Below are 18,037 nucleotides of genomic sequence, written 5' to 3' on the forward strand. Positions count from 1 at the left end.
AATGTATATCACATACACAGGAATTTAAATTTGTAGTGTAATGTTTTGAAGAATAGCTACTTTTTTTTACATCAGTCATTTAGCTGTTACTATTTAAATATTACATTGACTAAACATTTACATCTCAGTGTTTTACAGATAGTTTGCAATCAGAAGCTATCACCCAGTTCTTCATATTTTTTCAGACGCTGCGTATTGTATAGTTCCCCAATTGATAATGTATAAGTGAGGGATGAGGGTGTTTTGTCTGAAAAATTCGAATACAGAGTATATAAGTATGAGGTGTGGAATATCGATTTGGAATTTGGAAAATGATAAAAAATGGACATAGGAATAGTAAATCTACTACAAGATCAATAATATTCGAATGTCTGTGTAACTGTTCTCTAATATTATTGTGTACATCAAGAAGTGCTTATGTTTTCAGTTGGATAACTGAGTGAATAAATCTTTATAACACTAGAAACAACATTGATTTACAAAAAAAAGTTGCATGCATCAATTACAATACACAAATAAACTCATCATAGATACCAGGAATGAAATTTTGTATTTGCCCCAGACGGGCGTTTCGTCTACAAATAACTCATCAGTGATGCTCGAATCCAAAAAAGTTTAGAAGGCCGAATAAAGTACGAAGTTGAAGAGCAAATCAATTAAACATTTGCACCGCTTATTGCGGACCTGTTTTTGTATTGCTATGAGTTACAATTTATGACAAAAATAAGCAAAGACCCATCGAAACAATATCTGATAAACAAATTTAATAATACTTTTAGATATTTGGATGATATTTTGGCTCTCAATAATGACGACTTCAGTATGTATATTAAAGAAATTTATCCTGTTGAACTTACTTTCAATAAAGCTAATACTAACAATGACCACTGCCCTTTCCTTGATCCTGATTTCTATATCACTAACGGAAAGCTGAATACTAAAATTTATGAGAAAAGAGATGATTTTTCATTTCCTATCGTTAATTATCCATTTTTAGATGGTGACGTTCCCTCGTCACCATCTTACGGTGTTTATATATCTCAACTTGTACGATTCGCTCGTGTATGTAACAATGTTTTAGATTGTAACGAGAGAAATGTATGTATTACTGAAAAATTATTACACCAGGGTTTTCGATATCACAAACTAGTCAAAACATTTACTAAATTTGATCATCGGTATAAGGACATCATTCGTAAATATAGCTCAACATGCAGACTTCTTATACGTTCAGGTATTTCACATCCAATTTTTTATGGAAATATTCTTTATAAAGCACAACGGTGTCAGTATTCACCTCAAAAACTAACAAAACTTTTGAAAAATCTTATTAAGAAGGGATATAGTTACGATACTGTTGTCAAGTCATTAAAGATTGCATATTTTGGCGTTAATATTGATTCACTTATAGGGTCTTTGCATCGTAACTAAACACAATTATTCAAAAACCAGTTGTTGGCATGACACGGGTTATGTTATTCTCATATATGTTATGATGGTATGATACTAAACCCCTAACGGGACGGATTGTGCCTGATGTTCATATGATGAAACCATAATCTTTCAGTCAGTTTAATTGAAGTTTGGAGCTGGCATGTCAGTTAACTGCTAGTAGTCTGTTGTTATTTGTGTATTATTGTCATTTTGTTTATTTTCTTTGGTTACATCTACTGACATCAGACTCGGACTTCTCTTGAACTGAATTTTAATGTGCGTATTGTTATTCGTTTACTTTTCTAGATTGGCTAGAGGTATAGCGAGAGGGTTGGGATCTCATTTTTGCGCCTGTCCCAAGTCAGGAGCCTCTGGTCTTTGTTAATCTTGTATTATTTTAATTTTAGTTTCTTGTGTACACTTTGGAAATTAGTATGGCGTTCATTATCACTGAACTAGTATATATTTGTTTAGGAGCCAGCTGAAGTACGCCTCCGGGTGTGGGAATTTCTCGCTACATTGAAGACTTGTTGGTGACCTTTTGCTGTTGTCTTTTTCTATGGTCGGGTTGTTGTTTCTTTGGCACATTCCCCATTTCCATTCTCAATTTTACTCTTATCTAAACCTTTGTTTCCAGCTTGATGGGAGATGAACTTCGGGCTAATATGACACACTTAACATAACCATTCCGTGTATCACGTTTTCACTATTTTAAATGAATTGAAAACCCATTTGTGGCCTTCGGCTATTGTGTGCTCAATTGTCGGGTTGTTGTCTATTTGACACATTCCCCATTTCCATTCTCAATGTTATTACTTTATACTTTATACTTAAATGATTTTTCTATTTAACAAGTAGGGTACGTTGACATGCAAGTTAAATCTAAACATTAATGGACCGAAATATTTCGCGGTTAATTTTTGTCTTTTTAAAATTAAATACCCTTTTATTATATAGTTTAGTGCAAAACTGGTGCAGACTTTTTAAAACAGTGACCAAAGTGGTTTTTTTAATCGCAATTTTTTGACATATTGGACATTTTCTCGCTAGTTCCTTTTTGTGAATTAGTGAACATTTCCATGGAATCATGATCTGGGAATGTTTCAAACACTCAGCTTGTCATTATGATTAATCAGTGATATATACCGCCGCTTCTACCATGTAAGAAAATTAAAAAAAATTATCAACGAAACATATTGACAAAAAGTATCCATATTTAATATGCAACAAAATCGGACAACATAAAAAATAATTTGGGGAATGTTTTGCTAACATGTCATTAAGAACAAAGGGGAAATATTTAATGTACAGTTTCGTATTGCTTATTTTTTTAGTGTTTTATGTTGTGTCATGTGTACTATTGGTTGTCTGTTTGTCTTTTTAATTTTTAGCCATGGCGTTGTCAGTTTATTTTTGATTTATGAGCTTGACTGTCCCTCTGGTATCTTTCGTCCCTCTTTTACACCTGGTCCATGATTCAATTAGAATATAATGAAACTGAATACTTTAATTTTAACCATGTTAACCAACGATAATTTTGAAAATATTTAAAAAAAAGTCTTGATGAATGATTGTCAGCATTAACAAGTTTGTATACGTTAATATGTTAATCAGAACAAATGCAATAACGTATTTAAAACGTATGTCCCCCTTTTTATGAAACCACACGAACAATGGAATATATAGCAGACTTGACTAAAATCTAGGTATGTGAATTACAAACAAACACGATTCAGAGATATTCCGATTAAAAATAAACTACATGTACATTTGGAAAACTTATTTCAAGCGGTATAGCACATCCACATTTTACGGAAATGTTGTTAACTGTGCCCGGTAATTTAGAAACGATCCTGAAAAACTGATCGATCATGCAAATAAACTTATTCTAAAAGGTTACCAATTAAAAACTGTAATTATAGAGAGAGAGAGATTCAACATCGAGTTGGAGGCATTGAGATTAATAGTCATCCTTATCTAGAAATTTTCATATTTTTGCAAACAGGTCAAAGTAAATATTTTGTCAAACATTTATATAAATTAAACGAGCCAAATCTGTTGTAGTAAAAGTGGTGGGTACCCCCTTGATGGTTTATTGCAAATATATCACGGCATATATACGGAATTTTTAAATGTTATATAATAACATATTATTGTATATTACAGCTTACATATATAACTATGTAACAAGTTAACTATTAATATTTTAGCACAGTTTGGAATGTTTGCAGACACAACAGCTTAATATGTTAACAGTCCTGCTTATCCGCACAACTGTTATGTTGACAGTTACTGCACAACGTAAGTCATATAAAATAGCAAGACTTTTCACCACCAAGGTGCTTTAAATTAAATTATTTCATAATTCTAACATTGTTAGATGTGCATGTAAACAGATCGTAATTTCAATACGTTTATTTCTTGAAAGTTATGTACATGACTTGGCAAATGATAGTATTCATTGTGAAACACGTGTGTACTCCTACACTTTACTTTTATATTGATATCGTTTCATATTTTTGGTTTCTTTTCTGACAGGAGTGTTTCGATGACCTTTTATTGTTATTTGATGCTGTATTTTTTTTAATATTATAAATTATATATGTCAATTTTTAGTAGGTACATTTTCGCTTAAGTATATGTATGTGATGTCTTTTTTTGTTTCACTGCTACTTGTAATTTCGATATGGTCATTAGTGAAACAAAAAATGGGGTAAACTTCAATTAATCTGCAGACAAACAACAGAAGTTTAAAATATTCAATTATGTTCTTGAAACTCATATTTAATAACCTCACAATGTTGATCGGGGGGATAGAAATATTGTCACTATTGGTCGTGTTTTGATCGGCAGTTGTTAACAAATCCAAATATTTGGTTTTAAAGTATTCTTATGTTGTTTCTCTTTTGTTTATACAGACGTTTTTATTTAAACTGCTATTAAGATGTGTTGACTGTTGTGTTTTTATTTTAATTGTTTGTTTTCTTTTTACCATCGTGTTTTATCTTTTTTTGGACATGTGGTTAATTATAATGTTTGTCCAATTGCATAGTTTTTTTTTAATCAAATGAGGGAATGGATGACATAGCCAATCACCTAGATATTTAAGTAAAATTGAATTGATATTGACTGAAAATGAATCAAACTAACCGACAAAAGAAAAAAAAATACTGACCAGACAAAAATGATTTGAAAATCACATTATTTTTCTGGACAACAGCAATAGACGTCGATGAACACTTTGCCATTTTTAGCAACTACCAGAATATGTGTTCCGTGAATTATGAAATTAGGATCAAAACCCCTGTATCATTTAGTTAGTTTATAATGATAATGATTTTAACATAATGTTAAATTTACTTTTTGGATTTTCCTAACAGTTCGGTTTTTGTTATTTTACTTTTTACATCATAAGGATAATGGGTACTACGTTTCATGTTGTTATCAGTACAAGTTCATAGTGAACTGACTAAACCCAAGTTTTAAATTGATAATGTAACACTATCACATTATCATCTTCAGTTAAAACCTAGATGTGATATTGCTATAAAAAAAAGAAGAGGTAGTATGAATGCCAATAAGACAACTTTCTACGAGAGACGTATGACACAGACATTAACGGCTATAGGTCATCGTACTGCATTCAACAATGAGCAAAGCCAAAACCTGCATAGTCAGTAATTATAGGTACCGAAATCACAAATGTAAAACAATACAAACGAGAAAACTAACTGCCAAACTAATGAACAACTGAATGAACAATACACAAATACATAACTGTATGTAATAAAGCAAAAAACGACAACTAATAAATTACAGGCTCCTGACTATGGTTGTACCCTTAATTTGTATTTATATATATAAATTAACAATATTACATCAAAACGGTCATATGAAGTAATGTTTATATTGATGTGACAACAATGTAATGATAAACTATCGCAATCGAAACGTTAATCTTGATACTTGACGGACTGACGGAATAACGACGGAAACTAAAAACGAAACACGGACGTACGCACGAACATGTACACCCCTTCCATTGTAAAAAGGTCTTTAATTTTGGTATATGCCAACCATTACAGTTAAATTCATGTTCAGTGCTTTGCATATTTAAAGATTAAGAGAAACTATTTTGACATCTTGACCATTGTTGACCTTGCATAGAAAAAAAACATAAACAAATATTCAAACCAAATGTTGAAATAAAGAGGACAAAAAAAACAAAAGGATAAATATGTTTCAAAGGTTGATTTTTGTACGGGAACAAAATATAACAGGATAACAGGATAGAACTTAAAATATAACATTACGACCAAAACATGACTACTCCGAATACCATTTTGATGCAAAAATTAATAGGACGTAAAGTATACCTGAAAAATTTAAATTAACTCAATTGAACAAATCTTCATAAAAAGCATTATTTTGTTTGATTATATCACGTAAATTTAAACTTTCAAATGCAAAGTTGAGTCGTTCCGAACGAATAACATCCTTATAAGCAAAAAATGTTTTGAAAACGCAGTTTTACAGTTTTTATCAGAATGTGTCATTTACACTAAAATTATTATGGTGATATGAAAAAATATTCTTTCCCTTAATTGTTGTACTTAATTTCAGCTTTAACTGCAAAGTTTTTTCTATTAATTACAACATAAATACAACATTTTGTTATGACTATCAATAAATATTTACTCCCATTTTACAGAGAACCTGACACCATTTGGCACTGCTTTTCAAAGTTCCTCCTTTGATAATAGAGATAGAAGTAAAGGCAAACCGGCAAATGCAGTAAATCCACCAATATCAAATAGTTATAGCCTCGAAACATGTTCAAGTACAAAATTGTCAGAAAGCAGTATTATGTATGCATGGTGGATGTTCGAGTTTTCGTTTAGCACAGCATACATTACAGACATATCAATATATTACAGAGAAAACTGTAAGTATAATCAAACTGTCATATATATAAGATTAGAACCACAATCATATACAGATATGTCTTTCACCATTTAAATTACATAATAATGGAATCATTTCGGATGTATCTTAATAATTTGACAAAAACAGTCTGGTCTTAGAACAACCACTAGTTAGTACAATTAGTTCTTTGGATACTTTTAAAACAGTGTCAAGCTGTTGCTGATTTAATCAATCACTCTTCTTAAGGTGGCACGGTAGTATTTGCATTCCAGAATTTAGGTTGCTCTTTTGTGTACCCTACTTAGGTAAATGTATCTAAACAGTGTGATTGGACAAAAAATACAGTATCAACTGAACATACTTTCCCAAACTGAGGGATGAATCAGGTGTAGAAAAATATGAAATAATTTTACATACAGATGAAAATGAATTTTTGAGAATTTTTTTTAATTTTGTATTCACTGCACCTTAAAAGACCTAAAATTACTAGTGGCCTTAGGTTTCTAAAAATAGCAAAAAAAGTAAACGGTCATGATACATATTCAAATTCATTTCTGAATAGTAAAATGAAAGTACTTCAGTTAAGGGTGAATGTAGATTTTTTTGCAGTGTTAGAAAGTGGTGAAAATTCTAAAAAGGCTATCATTATCCCTATGGGCCAGGAAATACTACCGTGCCACCTTAACAGCTCTGCTGTAGAACAGATTCTGACAATTGAATTCATAAATTTCATCAAAGAACATGGTCGGACAATTTGCCTTCAGAACAGCCCTGTTTCAAATAAATTTTCTAACAAATTTGTTGATTTTATTTTTATGAATGTTTAGTTACTATATAGTTATCAAAGGTACCAGGATTATAATTTAATTCGCCAGACACGCGTTATGTCTCCATAAGACTCATCAGTGAGGCTCAGATCAAAATAGTTAAAAAGCAATATCTTACTTGTTTAATAAAATCATCTACGTTTTCATTAATTGTTTTTGTGTATAAACTGCTGTACAGAACTTGTATATAAATATATATGTAACTGTAACAGTATAATATCAAAGCTTATTACGGGGGAATTTTATCCATCTTTTATTTTACAAATATTGTTTAATGTATTGGCAGTGTTGCGTGTTTGTGTTAAAAAACATGACTCGCAAGTTTGCAGTGATGTATGAGATGTCAACGAATTTAACGTTTCAATAAGTGAACAATAGAGATACAGTTTATGTTGTATGGTTAGTCTGTAGTTCTATTTCAGTGTTAAATACTGAACGTTTTGTTGCTCAATTGTTATTAAAGCAGATACTTGTCTATTACTTATATACATATCAATACATTTGAAGAAATAAACTGTTGTGGTTTCGTATTATTCTTGAAATTATTGTTCTTACATTTAACATGTGTTGCGTTGAAAGTTCATGATATTGTTGTATTTAATCCGCTTTGCACCGACACCATTTCTGCCTTAGAACATAATTATTAAAATAGCTCAACGCTTAAACAAGAAGGTACTGCGCTTGACAACATTTCATACAGTTGTTCCACAAAACACGGTTCTAACCGTTGTACCATATAACACAGACAGAATAGTTCCGTCTCAAAAATAGTTCGTGTTATAATACCTATGTCTTTATGTAAAAATATAATATGTACAAATGAAATTATTGTGTTTATTCGGTCCATAAACTATAGTGTATTCAGATCGATACTTGAGATGGTCGTTTTGTTAGCTATAATAAAAACACTTATTGACTGTTTATGAGTGTAATAGCAAGTGTGTTGTCCTTTTGATACTAACTATTGTCCTCGGCGTCGCCTCGAGCAATAGTTGGTATATCATGGACAACGCATAACCATTCAATGTGTATACTATTCTATAGAAAATACGGAGAAAAATTAATATAATGGAAAATGAGACATCTATCCACCAGTGACTACATGACGAGCAATTTAACAACTGTGGATATTCGTACTCTCTTTACGAATAATTCAATCAATTGTTTATTTAATACGCATTTCAAGGCCTGTCATGACGAAATGTGAGACAATTGATAAAAGAACACCTATTGTTTTATTTATGATAAACTAATAGACGAAAAACAGATATCTGATGATACCATCAGTGGCAACGACCCAGTGGTTGTAAATAAACTCATCATAGATACCAGGATTCAAATTTGATATTTACGCCAAACGCGCATTTCGTCTACTAAAGATTCGTCAGTGACGCTCGAATAAAAATAATAAAATGTTAAAAAGGCCAAAAAAAGTACGAACTTGAAGAGCATTGAGGACCAAAAATTCCTGAAGATTTACCAAAAACGGCTAAGGTAATCTATTCCTGGGTTAGAAAAGCCTTGGTATTTTAAAATTCAAAGTTTTGTTAACAATTAATCTAAATATACAGGGTTTAACATGTATGTTGGCGCTAAACTATCCACTAATCATGCAGTGTGATTAGGTAACAAACTATAAAAATGCGTTTAAAAGAGCTTGGCTAATTAGTTTTGAACGAAGCACAGACAAGAAAAACTAACACCAGTACATTTAATTTTAATTCCGTTTCATGTCCGCATCTAGTAAGTGTTCTACTGCTAATGTATCAGTGCTTATTGACTACCTCTCTTGCTACTATCAAAGAACTTGTTATTAAACTTTTGTAATTAAAGCTTATAAAGATAATGGTAATACATTTTTTGGAGTGTTAAACATTCTTTAGAAGTTTTAGATAAAATACATGTTTTTGGTGGTTCTTTTAAATCTGTTGATAGTTATGATTTTTCTACTCTCTACATTTCACTTCCTCACAATCTTATCAAGAAAAAGTTTTCATATTTACAAAAATGGTCTTTTGAAAAATCTCATTGCAAAATTTGATGTAACTCGTTTGAAGCCTTTCTCTGTAAGGAAAAAGGAAATATGCTTGATACACTTACTGGAAAGGTGAAGATGTGATTGAAGCTTTAAATTTTCTCCTGGACAACATATATGTACGTTTTTACGTTTCGACGATAAAGTGTATCGACAAGTAGCAATAATTTAAATTGTTTCTTAATGTTGTCATTGGTAAATGTCCAAATATTTTAGCCTCATCAGTATCTGATTTGGCAATGTCCTTTCGCTATTGAAAATAAAATGTTTCAATGTCCTTTTTTGAAATGATAGCTTGCAATATCATTTGGGTTGTCATTAGCATCAAAATCGTTGTAATTTGAAGACATTTAGTATTGTTATAATGCATTTCACCTTCTTAATTTAATTTGATGGATTACTTTTTGTATTTGTCGAAACTATTATTCATCTTTCACAACGAATCAACGCTGCAATAAATATGTGTATTGTTCATTTGATCTTCGTAATGTCTTCGATAAAACGTATATCGGGGTAAAATTTATACTCGTGAGTAATCTCAAAGCATACAATTCTCAAACAAGCGTACGATAACCAACAAATATATACTACCAAATAAACTTTAAAATTAATCTGTTATAGGTGACAGTATTATTATAATTATTATGAACATTATTATTATATTATGAAAATTTTATTGTAAGCTGGAGTTTCACACATTTTTGTCATGTAGCTCTACGACTGTTTCGGTACTTCTACATCATCGGATTTCAAATGTTTGGCTTTAGATTGAGCGTTCCTGGTGAAGGTAAATCCAGAAAAGCGCTTCGGACGCAAGAAATTATCAAATGTGTTGTTTTCATTTTTTTACTGAGGCATTAAATCAACCTACACAAACTTTCGTTTCTTATGATACTACATAAAACAAAAGTACGGACTTACATTATTACATAAGGTTACATTGGTATACAAACATCATATAAAATTTATTAGCTTTCATTACAGATGCTATTCGGATGAGTGGATTTAAATTATATGTGACCAACACATCAACTATTCCACCTGATGGTTATCTCTGTTATGAAGATCGTTTTTCTTTGAATCCTCCTTATCCAAATATCACACAGACGATTCCTTGTAATAAACTAGGAAAATATGTCATTTATTATGATGATAAGGGATCTGTAGAAAACTCTCGTTCTAAAGTATTCTTGCCTGTTGTTGAGTTGTGTTACGTTGACATTAATGGTGAGTTTTGTATTATTATGTATCAAAATACTTTTATTAGTCCTCAAACTGTGTCTTAATTGCTTTTGCTCAGTCTTTTGGAATTTGCAACTATTTTGTATCACTTTTGAGATAAACTTTGTTTTATGTTTCCGATTTGATATGTTTTTCACATCAAGAATCACTGAAGACAATAATTCTTACACTCAACGTCTCCTCAGCGGTTGCAAAACAACTTGTCGAAATCAATTTTATGTTGAACCAGTAGTCCACAGCTTCCACAATAAAGTGCATTACCTTTTGGGGTTGATGTAAATGTGTCCTAAAACTATTACAATGGCATTATATAAATTACATTGTGCCGACTTCCATCGCACGCCAATCTTTATCTTTGACAGTTGATTGGATAACAGTGATGGATTGCCACGCCTATATCAAACTGATTCAGAGGTCCTATAAACTGACTAGTATTCGAATTAGAATTGCAAATATTTGACAAATTCAAATCATCATACAGATTTATTTTTTTTTGGTTGTTATCCTCAACATTGTCTGCTGAAGAGATAAAAAAAAAAAAACGGGTCACTCGTAGAAGGAGTGTCATCCGAATTTCCGAAAAAAGACGTTAAAAAAAAAGGCATTTGTTCCCCGAATCCCGAAAAGTTCCAATTCGTGTAACTCCCTAATTTACAAAAAATAAAGGTCAAACCCGACGTTTGGTAAAGGTCTTCTTCTAGAGTTTAGTCAGTTTAATTTTCAAAAATTAAAATCATACAAAAATGTTTCGCACAAAATTAATATTCGTATTCAGACACGTAAATTGGAGTGTTGCTAAACGGCGGAAACGGAAAACGGAAACAAAAAGAATTAACATCTTTTCTTTTGTGTTATTGTATCTACATAGGCATGTTTTATATACATTTTCACAAGAAAAAAACCCAGAGGAATGATTTTAAAATAAAAGATTCAAAGCATAAAGTATTGAAATAATTACCAGGAGATGACGAGACTATGTTTTTGCGATTCCGGATAGTCTGTTCGACTTTTATTTTTAAAGAAAAGTTTGATCAATGTCAATACGATAGCAACCCAACAGCACAAACAAAAATCTCTATAGGCCTAAAAAGATTGGCATCAGCGTCGATTTTATAAACAGGTTGTAAAGTAACAATCTTTTGGGGAAATCCTTTGCATTATTTTTTTTATTTCTTTCTCCTTTAATTGCCTCGAATCAAGATTAGTGATGTAGTGTATCTTGTGGCGTTGTTCTGAATTGGTGAGTTTTGTTGTATCTTGTATTCTTGTATAATAGAAAGAAGTTTAACGTAAAAGAAACTTAATAGGACAATGGTGTATGGACACAATCCGATATGGAGACCAGGGAGCTATAATAGAAAATAGAAACTTATATATACTTTATTTTTGAAAAAAAATTGACAAAATCTCTCACTATACAAAGCCTTTTTCACCATTTTACAATACTGAAGGATTTCAATTTTGTATAGTAAATCCTTGTCATACTGAATTTTGCTGTTTGGTATTTACATAGGAAAAGCATTATATCTCCTAGAATTTAAATCAATAAATACGAATTGATGTGCAAAATTTGGCGAACTATTAGTAGCCTACATGGATATATACGATTACACAGTGCCCTCACCAAGTTAGTCGTAGTCATGTCCTAAATTTTTCAAATCAAATTATTCACGCTGCTTTAAATATAATGCCTCTTAATTCTCCTCTGAAAATTCAATTCCTCTTTGTTTCATAATATTACAATTGAAAATAGTGCCACTCATTCAGTATGCTGTTTTACTATATAATAGTAGAAAACATAGAAAGATGGGCGAAAAATTCCAAAGAGTTATTCAAACTCAAAAGTCGAAAACAAACCGTCAACGCCATCATGACTAAAACAGAAAAAAAGACCAAAAGACCAAAAGACAAACAGACAAACAATTGTACACAAAACACACCATATAAACTAACGGCTGGGCAACACGAACAACCCCACCAAAAACTTGGGGTGATCTCACCTGCTCCGGAAGGGTAAATAGATCCAGTTTCACAAGTAACACCCGTTAGCATAGACATGTATTTATATTCATTCACACTAAAGGAATATTGAAATTAAAAGTTACTTTTATTTATATTCATTGGTAGTCTTTAATGATTTTGGTTTTATGTCAAGACAACTGAAAACTTATTCTGCTCTCTTCTTTTTTATGACGGAAATGGTACTTTATTTCACACTACGAATTCGATCGTTTGGATGTTTCTACTTGCCATACACCCGATTTTCCAAACTATCACCGATATCATTTTCTAAATAACACCTGACCCAGAACAGTACCCTGAGATACCCCCACAATCAACGACCTGTTGGACCTGTTTGATGTTGTTCAATGTAACACAACTGTCTGCTTGCGGAAGCATAGGAATAAGTAAATGCAACATTGTGATTTACCTGGTTTCCTGTAACTGTTTAATTTTGATTTATAGCTTATGTGGGGCTTTTTCAAAATATGAAATAAATATATCTGTAAGGTGTCCTTAACGATGTTTTGGCGCAATCCTTGATGACAGCACATAGTTGCAACTGCGACATTAACGTAAATACATAACAAGAAGATGTGGTATGATTGCCAATGAGACAACTCTTCACAACAGACCAAAATGACACAGAAATTAACAACTATTACAGGTCACCGTAAGGCATTCAACAATGAGCAAAGCCCGTACCGCATAGTCACCTTCAAAAGGCCCCGAAATGACAATGTAAAACAATTCAAACGAGAAAACTAACGGCCTTATTTAAGTACAAAAAATTAACGAAAAACAAAAATGTAACACATAAACAAACGACAACCACTGAATTACAGGCTCCTGACTTAGGACAGGCACACATATACAGAATAACCCCTAACCTGGGACAAGTGGACGTGGCCGGGTACTTGTACATCCCAACAACAAAAAGACTTTACGGCGGTTGGACCATTTCCTCTTACGACTTCATTCTCGACTAAGTCCCAGTAGTAGTCTGCTCCGATTAATAACGATATTTCGAAAGACTCTTCCTGTGTTACTGGATGTGCTAACGTAAGTCCCCGTAAATAATTCAGTCCTCTGTTGATGTGGCGAATATTGTTCTGCAAAGGTACGGCAATTATTGGTACAATTAGAACGTGTATCGGTATTTTCTGTCCTACATTTGATTCTACGAACACTGTTGATTTATCTAAATGTCGTACGTTTTTGTTTCTATCTCCAAATGACGATAATTGTAGAATTTCAATTCCCTCTGTATGTAAATTAAGTTTTCTTGCTAAATCTTCGGTCACAAATGATCGCTGTGATCCCTCGTCAAAAAGTATATGGGTATCTATACATAAGTTGTCTGACCATACTGGTGCGATGGCAGTTTTCAAAAGTACATGCGTGCGTACGTCATTTGACAAGGAATGTAGAATTGTAGTGTCCTCTTCTTTCTGATTTGTATCATTTACAATATTTACAGATGTCTGATTCAAATTTGGTGAGTTCTGTAAATGTCCATTGCTAATAGGAAAATTCGTATTCTGTGGGCTGTCATTTGCATTTTGCTGGATATGTCTGCTGGTGTCATTATCATGGACAATGTTGCTGTTAAATGGGATATCGGTACACAGACTTGTGTGATGTCTTTTATTGCAAATGCGGCAAAACTGATTTGAATAACATTCGTGTATACGGTGTGTACCTAGACAGTTGAAACACAAGTGTTCGCGTTTTACAATATCCATGCGTGTTTCTGGATCATATACATTCGTGCAATGCGCTGGTGCGTGTAAATCGTGACAGAATACACAAGGTTTATATTGCAAATTCTGGTGTGTATGTCTCCTATCTAGAGTTTGGTTTGGTGGTTTTATCCATTTTGTCCCGGTAAAGAAAGACGATGCACTTGGCAAATTGTTCGAAGTTTCAGTGTCTTGTCCCGCGTCAATTATGTTTATTTCATTGCAAATACTTTTCCGGAGGTCTCGTAATAACCAGTTTTCTGTTCCATGTTCACGAGCAAGGTTTTTTTTTAATTTCTCCCGGTAACTTACTCAAAATGATTGGCACAAGTAATGTTCCATAAGAATCTTGTGATTGTCCTAAAGATTCTAGCCCTCTTACGTAAGTTTCCATTTGATCATAAAAGTGTCTCAAACTGACAAGATTGTTTCTTGGCGGTGTAATTTCTAATAAAGCTTGCATGTACGCTTGTTTAATTTTGTGTGTTTGCCCGAATCTCTCCTTCAACAAAATAATGGCGTCTGCGTAGTTTGCATTAGTAAGCGCAAAACCTGCTATGGTGCGTAATGCTTCATTCTGTAATTGTGCTTTGAGGTAATTAAATTTCTGGACATCGGTCAATGAAGGGTTTAAATGTATAGCGCATTCATACGAATCCCAGAAAGTTTGCCACTCTAATATGTTCCCTGTGAATATCGGAAGTGTGAGTTTGGGTAAGTAATGATTCTGACTGCTTGCGGATGTATACGGATTTATATCAGTACTCACTGTGTTACTAGCTTGAGAGAACGGATTTTGGAACGGCTGCGTGCATGAATTTTCTGTGAGGTTTGCTGTGACGAACGGTTGATGTTCAACATTTAGTATTTGTGATGAAGTTTCGCTCTGACGTGACTGTGATGCGGTATGCGTATCTTGAATAAAATTTCGTATGTGTCTGATTTTTGTTTCTAAATTTATACCATACTCATCTGAGTCTAGGATTTCATCTTCTATATCTTCTGCTTCCGTTAGGTTAAGTATCTGTTCGTTCAAGTTGTTCAATAACTTTTGCTTCTGGATAAGGTTGTCAAATGTTGCGGTTAATTCTTCTGGATCGAAATCTATATCATGCTTCGCTGCATCTATCTTTCGAATGAGTTTTGTAACAGCACTTCTGTTCCCGGATCGTATCGACTTGAGCTTCTTTAAATCCATTGGTCACGGTACCATAAATGTGGAGGTTAAAAGTATGATATTTTCGCTAATATAAACAAACACGTTGTCCATCAATCAGGTATCAAGCTGGTATTGATGATTGTTGAAAAATTTGTGAATAATATGATAGCTGCTAATTCATTTTTTTTTATTTTTAGGTCTATTTTTTTTACATTCTATGGCCTATTTCTTCTGGCCCTCAGACTTTTATGTATTGAATCTATATTCTAATTTTGTTCTCGGCGCCTATACTTAAGTTATTATTTCTTTCCATTTTGGATGTAACGGTTTATGTTGGGGTACATATTTAGTTGATGTCTTCTTAGCTGATACAATTAAGGTGAAATGTTCATTCAATGTTTTTGCTCTGTCATGGTCGTTTTCTGCTGGTACTAAGACCTCTTTTAGTCTTAAGTGGTATGCTTCAAAAAGTTATTTTTTTCTTATCTGACCTGACCCTGCTAAGTGAGCTTTTCTCGTCACTTGGCGTGCGTCGTCCGATTTCGTCTTTGTTAACTTTTACAAAATTTCTCAGTCTCTGAAATGTTATTGAGCATATGTCTTTTAGGCAGTCGCCTGATAGTTATGATTACAGTTTGCAACAATTTTCATTGGTGTATATAGTTTAAAAACTGTGTTGGATAACCCTGCCTGTCAGCCAAGTTAGCCGACATGGCTAAAATTAAAACATAGGGATAAAATGCAAGTACTGTCTTTAAAAAAAACGGTATTAATAACAAAAACCTGTTGTAAAAAACATGTCTAATCTGACATCGGACTCGGACTTCTTTTAAAATGAGTTGTACTGTGTGTTTTGCTTCACATGTGTTTCTTTATTCTACATTGACTAGAGGTATAGGGGAGGGTTGGGATCTCACAAAACATGTTAAACCCGCCGCATTTCTGCGCCTGTCCCAAGTCAGGTACCTCTGGCCTTTGTTAGACTTGTGTATTTTTTTTACTCAAATCTCATTTATGTGTTTGGGAGTTTAGTGTGACGCCCATTTTCACTGAACTAGTACTCAATTTTATTTAGGGGCCAGCTGATACCACCTCCGGGTGCGGGATTTTCTCGATGCGTTAAAGACCTATTGGTGGCCTTCAGATGTTGTCTGCTCTTTGGTCGGGTGGTTGCCTCTTTGACATATTCCCCGTTTTCATTCTCAATTGTATTAGAATGTTGAGCTGTACCTAAGGTCTATTCACGTCAAAACGGTCAAATGACTTCTTATAGAAGTTATCGACCTTATATGACGAATTTTTTTTCTTCTATATCTTCATGTAAATGCAATTTTTTTTCATTTGAAATGTGTATTTTTTCATTTAAATGGTATATATTTTCATTTAACTGCAATATTTGTTATTCAAATAGTATAATTTGTCATTCAAATGCAATATTTTTTATTCAACTGCTATAGTAGTTTTTATTTATATGCAATAATTGCATTATGGGAAATTATTTGACGTCATAAGGTGTAATTATTTGGATTTCTCCCCTTCCTTTCTAAACATGAGTGACCAAGAATTAAAAAAACGCGTCAGAATATCGCCCTTACTAAATCTGACATTCGTGCGAGTCCTGCACTGTTAAATTCTTTAGTCCTAACTATTATTTCTATTGCAAAATGTCGATGGTCAAAACGTTCGGACCACCACTTTCCAAATACTTTCATTGTATATGGATTTATATGCAAGTATATCGATTTTTTAAATAGATTAGACACCGTAGATTTTCCCGTTTGAATGGTTTTACACTAGTATTTTTTGGGGGGCCCTTTATAGCTTGCTGTTCGGTGTGAGCCAAGGCTCCGTGTTAAAGACCGTACTTTGACGTATATTGTTCACATTTACAAATTATGACATGGATGGAGAGTTGTCTCATTGGCACTCATACCACATCTTCTTATATCTATATACAACGTAAACCAGACGTTTCTCAGACTGTTTTCTTTTTTAACAAATTCTTTGCCGCGTTTCGTTTTCTGATTGATACTTCAGTCTGGAAGAACAAGATTTATTTCAGTACTAGTTGTTATTAGCTTTAAATTTGAGCAAACTTCAAGTAATTGCAAATACTCTAATGTCGATGCTTTGTGTCTATTGTCTTAACGTTAGTTTTTTGTGTGTCTCGTACCGATCTTTTGAGTTAATCTAATTGCAACTGATTAGTACAGGTTGTTATTTGTTATACTGTTACACCACTGTCCCAGCTTTGGGATGGGTTAAGTGCTCACAAACATGTTGTTGTACTGTTACACCACTGTCCCAGGTTAGGGGAAGGATTGGGATCCCGCTAACATGTTTAACCCCGCCACATTATGTATGTAGGTGCTTGTCCCAAGTCGGGAGCCTGTACTTCAGTGGTTGCCATTTGTTCCTGTATTAATATACATATTTGTGTTTCGTTCAATTTTTTGTACGTTAATTCGGCCGTTAGTTTTCTCGTTTGAATTGTTTTACATTTGTTATTTCGGGGCCTTTTATCGCTGACTATGCGGTGTAGACTTTGCTTATAGTCGAAGGCCGTACGGTGACTTATATCTGTTGATTTCTGTGTAATTTAGTCTTTTGTAGATAGTTGTCTCATTTGTAATCATACCACATCTTCGTTTTTATATCAACCCTGCCATAT

At 33.0% G+C, this 18,037-nt stretch overlaps 1 protein-coding gene across 3 annotated transcripts in view; it reads left to right on the forward strand.

Moving 5' to 3' along the window:
* LOC139514698 (uncharacterized) overlaps positions 1–18,037 on the forward strand; it is a 103,655-nt gene that overhangs the window by 38,591 nt on the left and 47,027 nt on the right. The window contains exons 2-4 of one of the 3 annotated variants that reach the window (XM_071304243.1): positions 3,645–3,735; positions 6,146–6,379; positions 10,207–10,449. In XM_071304243.1, coding sequence (XP_071160344.1) covers positions 3,681–3,735; positions 6,146–6,379; positions 10,207–10,449 — 532 coding nt within the window. In that variant the 5' untranslated portion in view covers positions 3,645–3,680. The remainder of the gene's footprint in view (positions 1–3,644; positions 3,736–6,145; positions 6,380–10,206; positions 10,450–18,037) is intronic. The other 2 variants (XM_071304235.1, XM_071304225.1) reach the window with 2 other exon arrangements.

Source organism: Mytilus edulis, chromosome 1, assembly GCF_963676685.1.
Source record: "Mytilus edulis chromosome 1, xbMytEdul2.2, whole genome shotgun sequence".
Taxonomy (NCBI): Eukaryota; Metazoa; Mollusca; class Bivalvia; order Mytilida; family Mytilidae; genus Mytilus; species Mytilus edulis.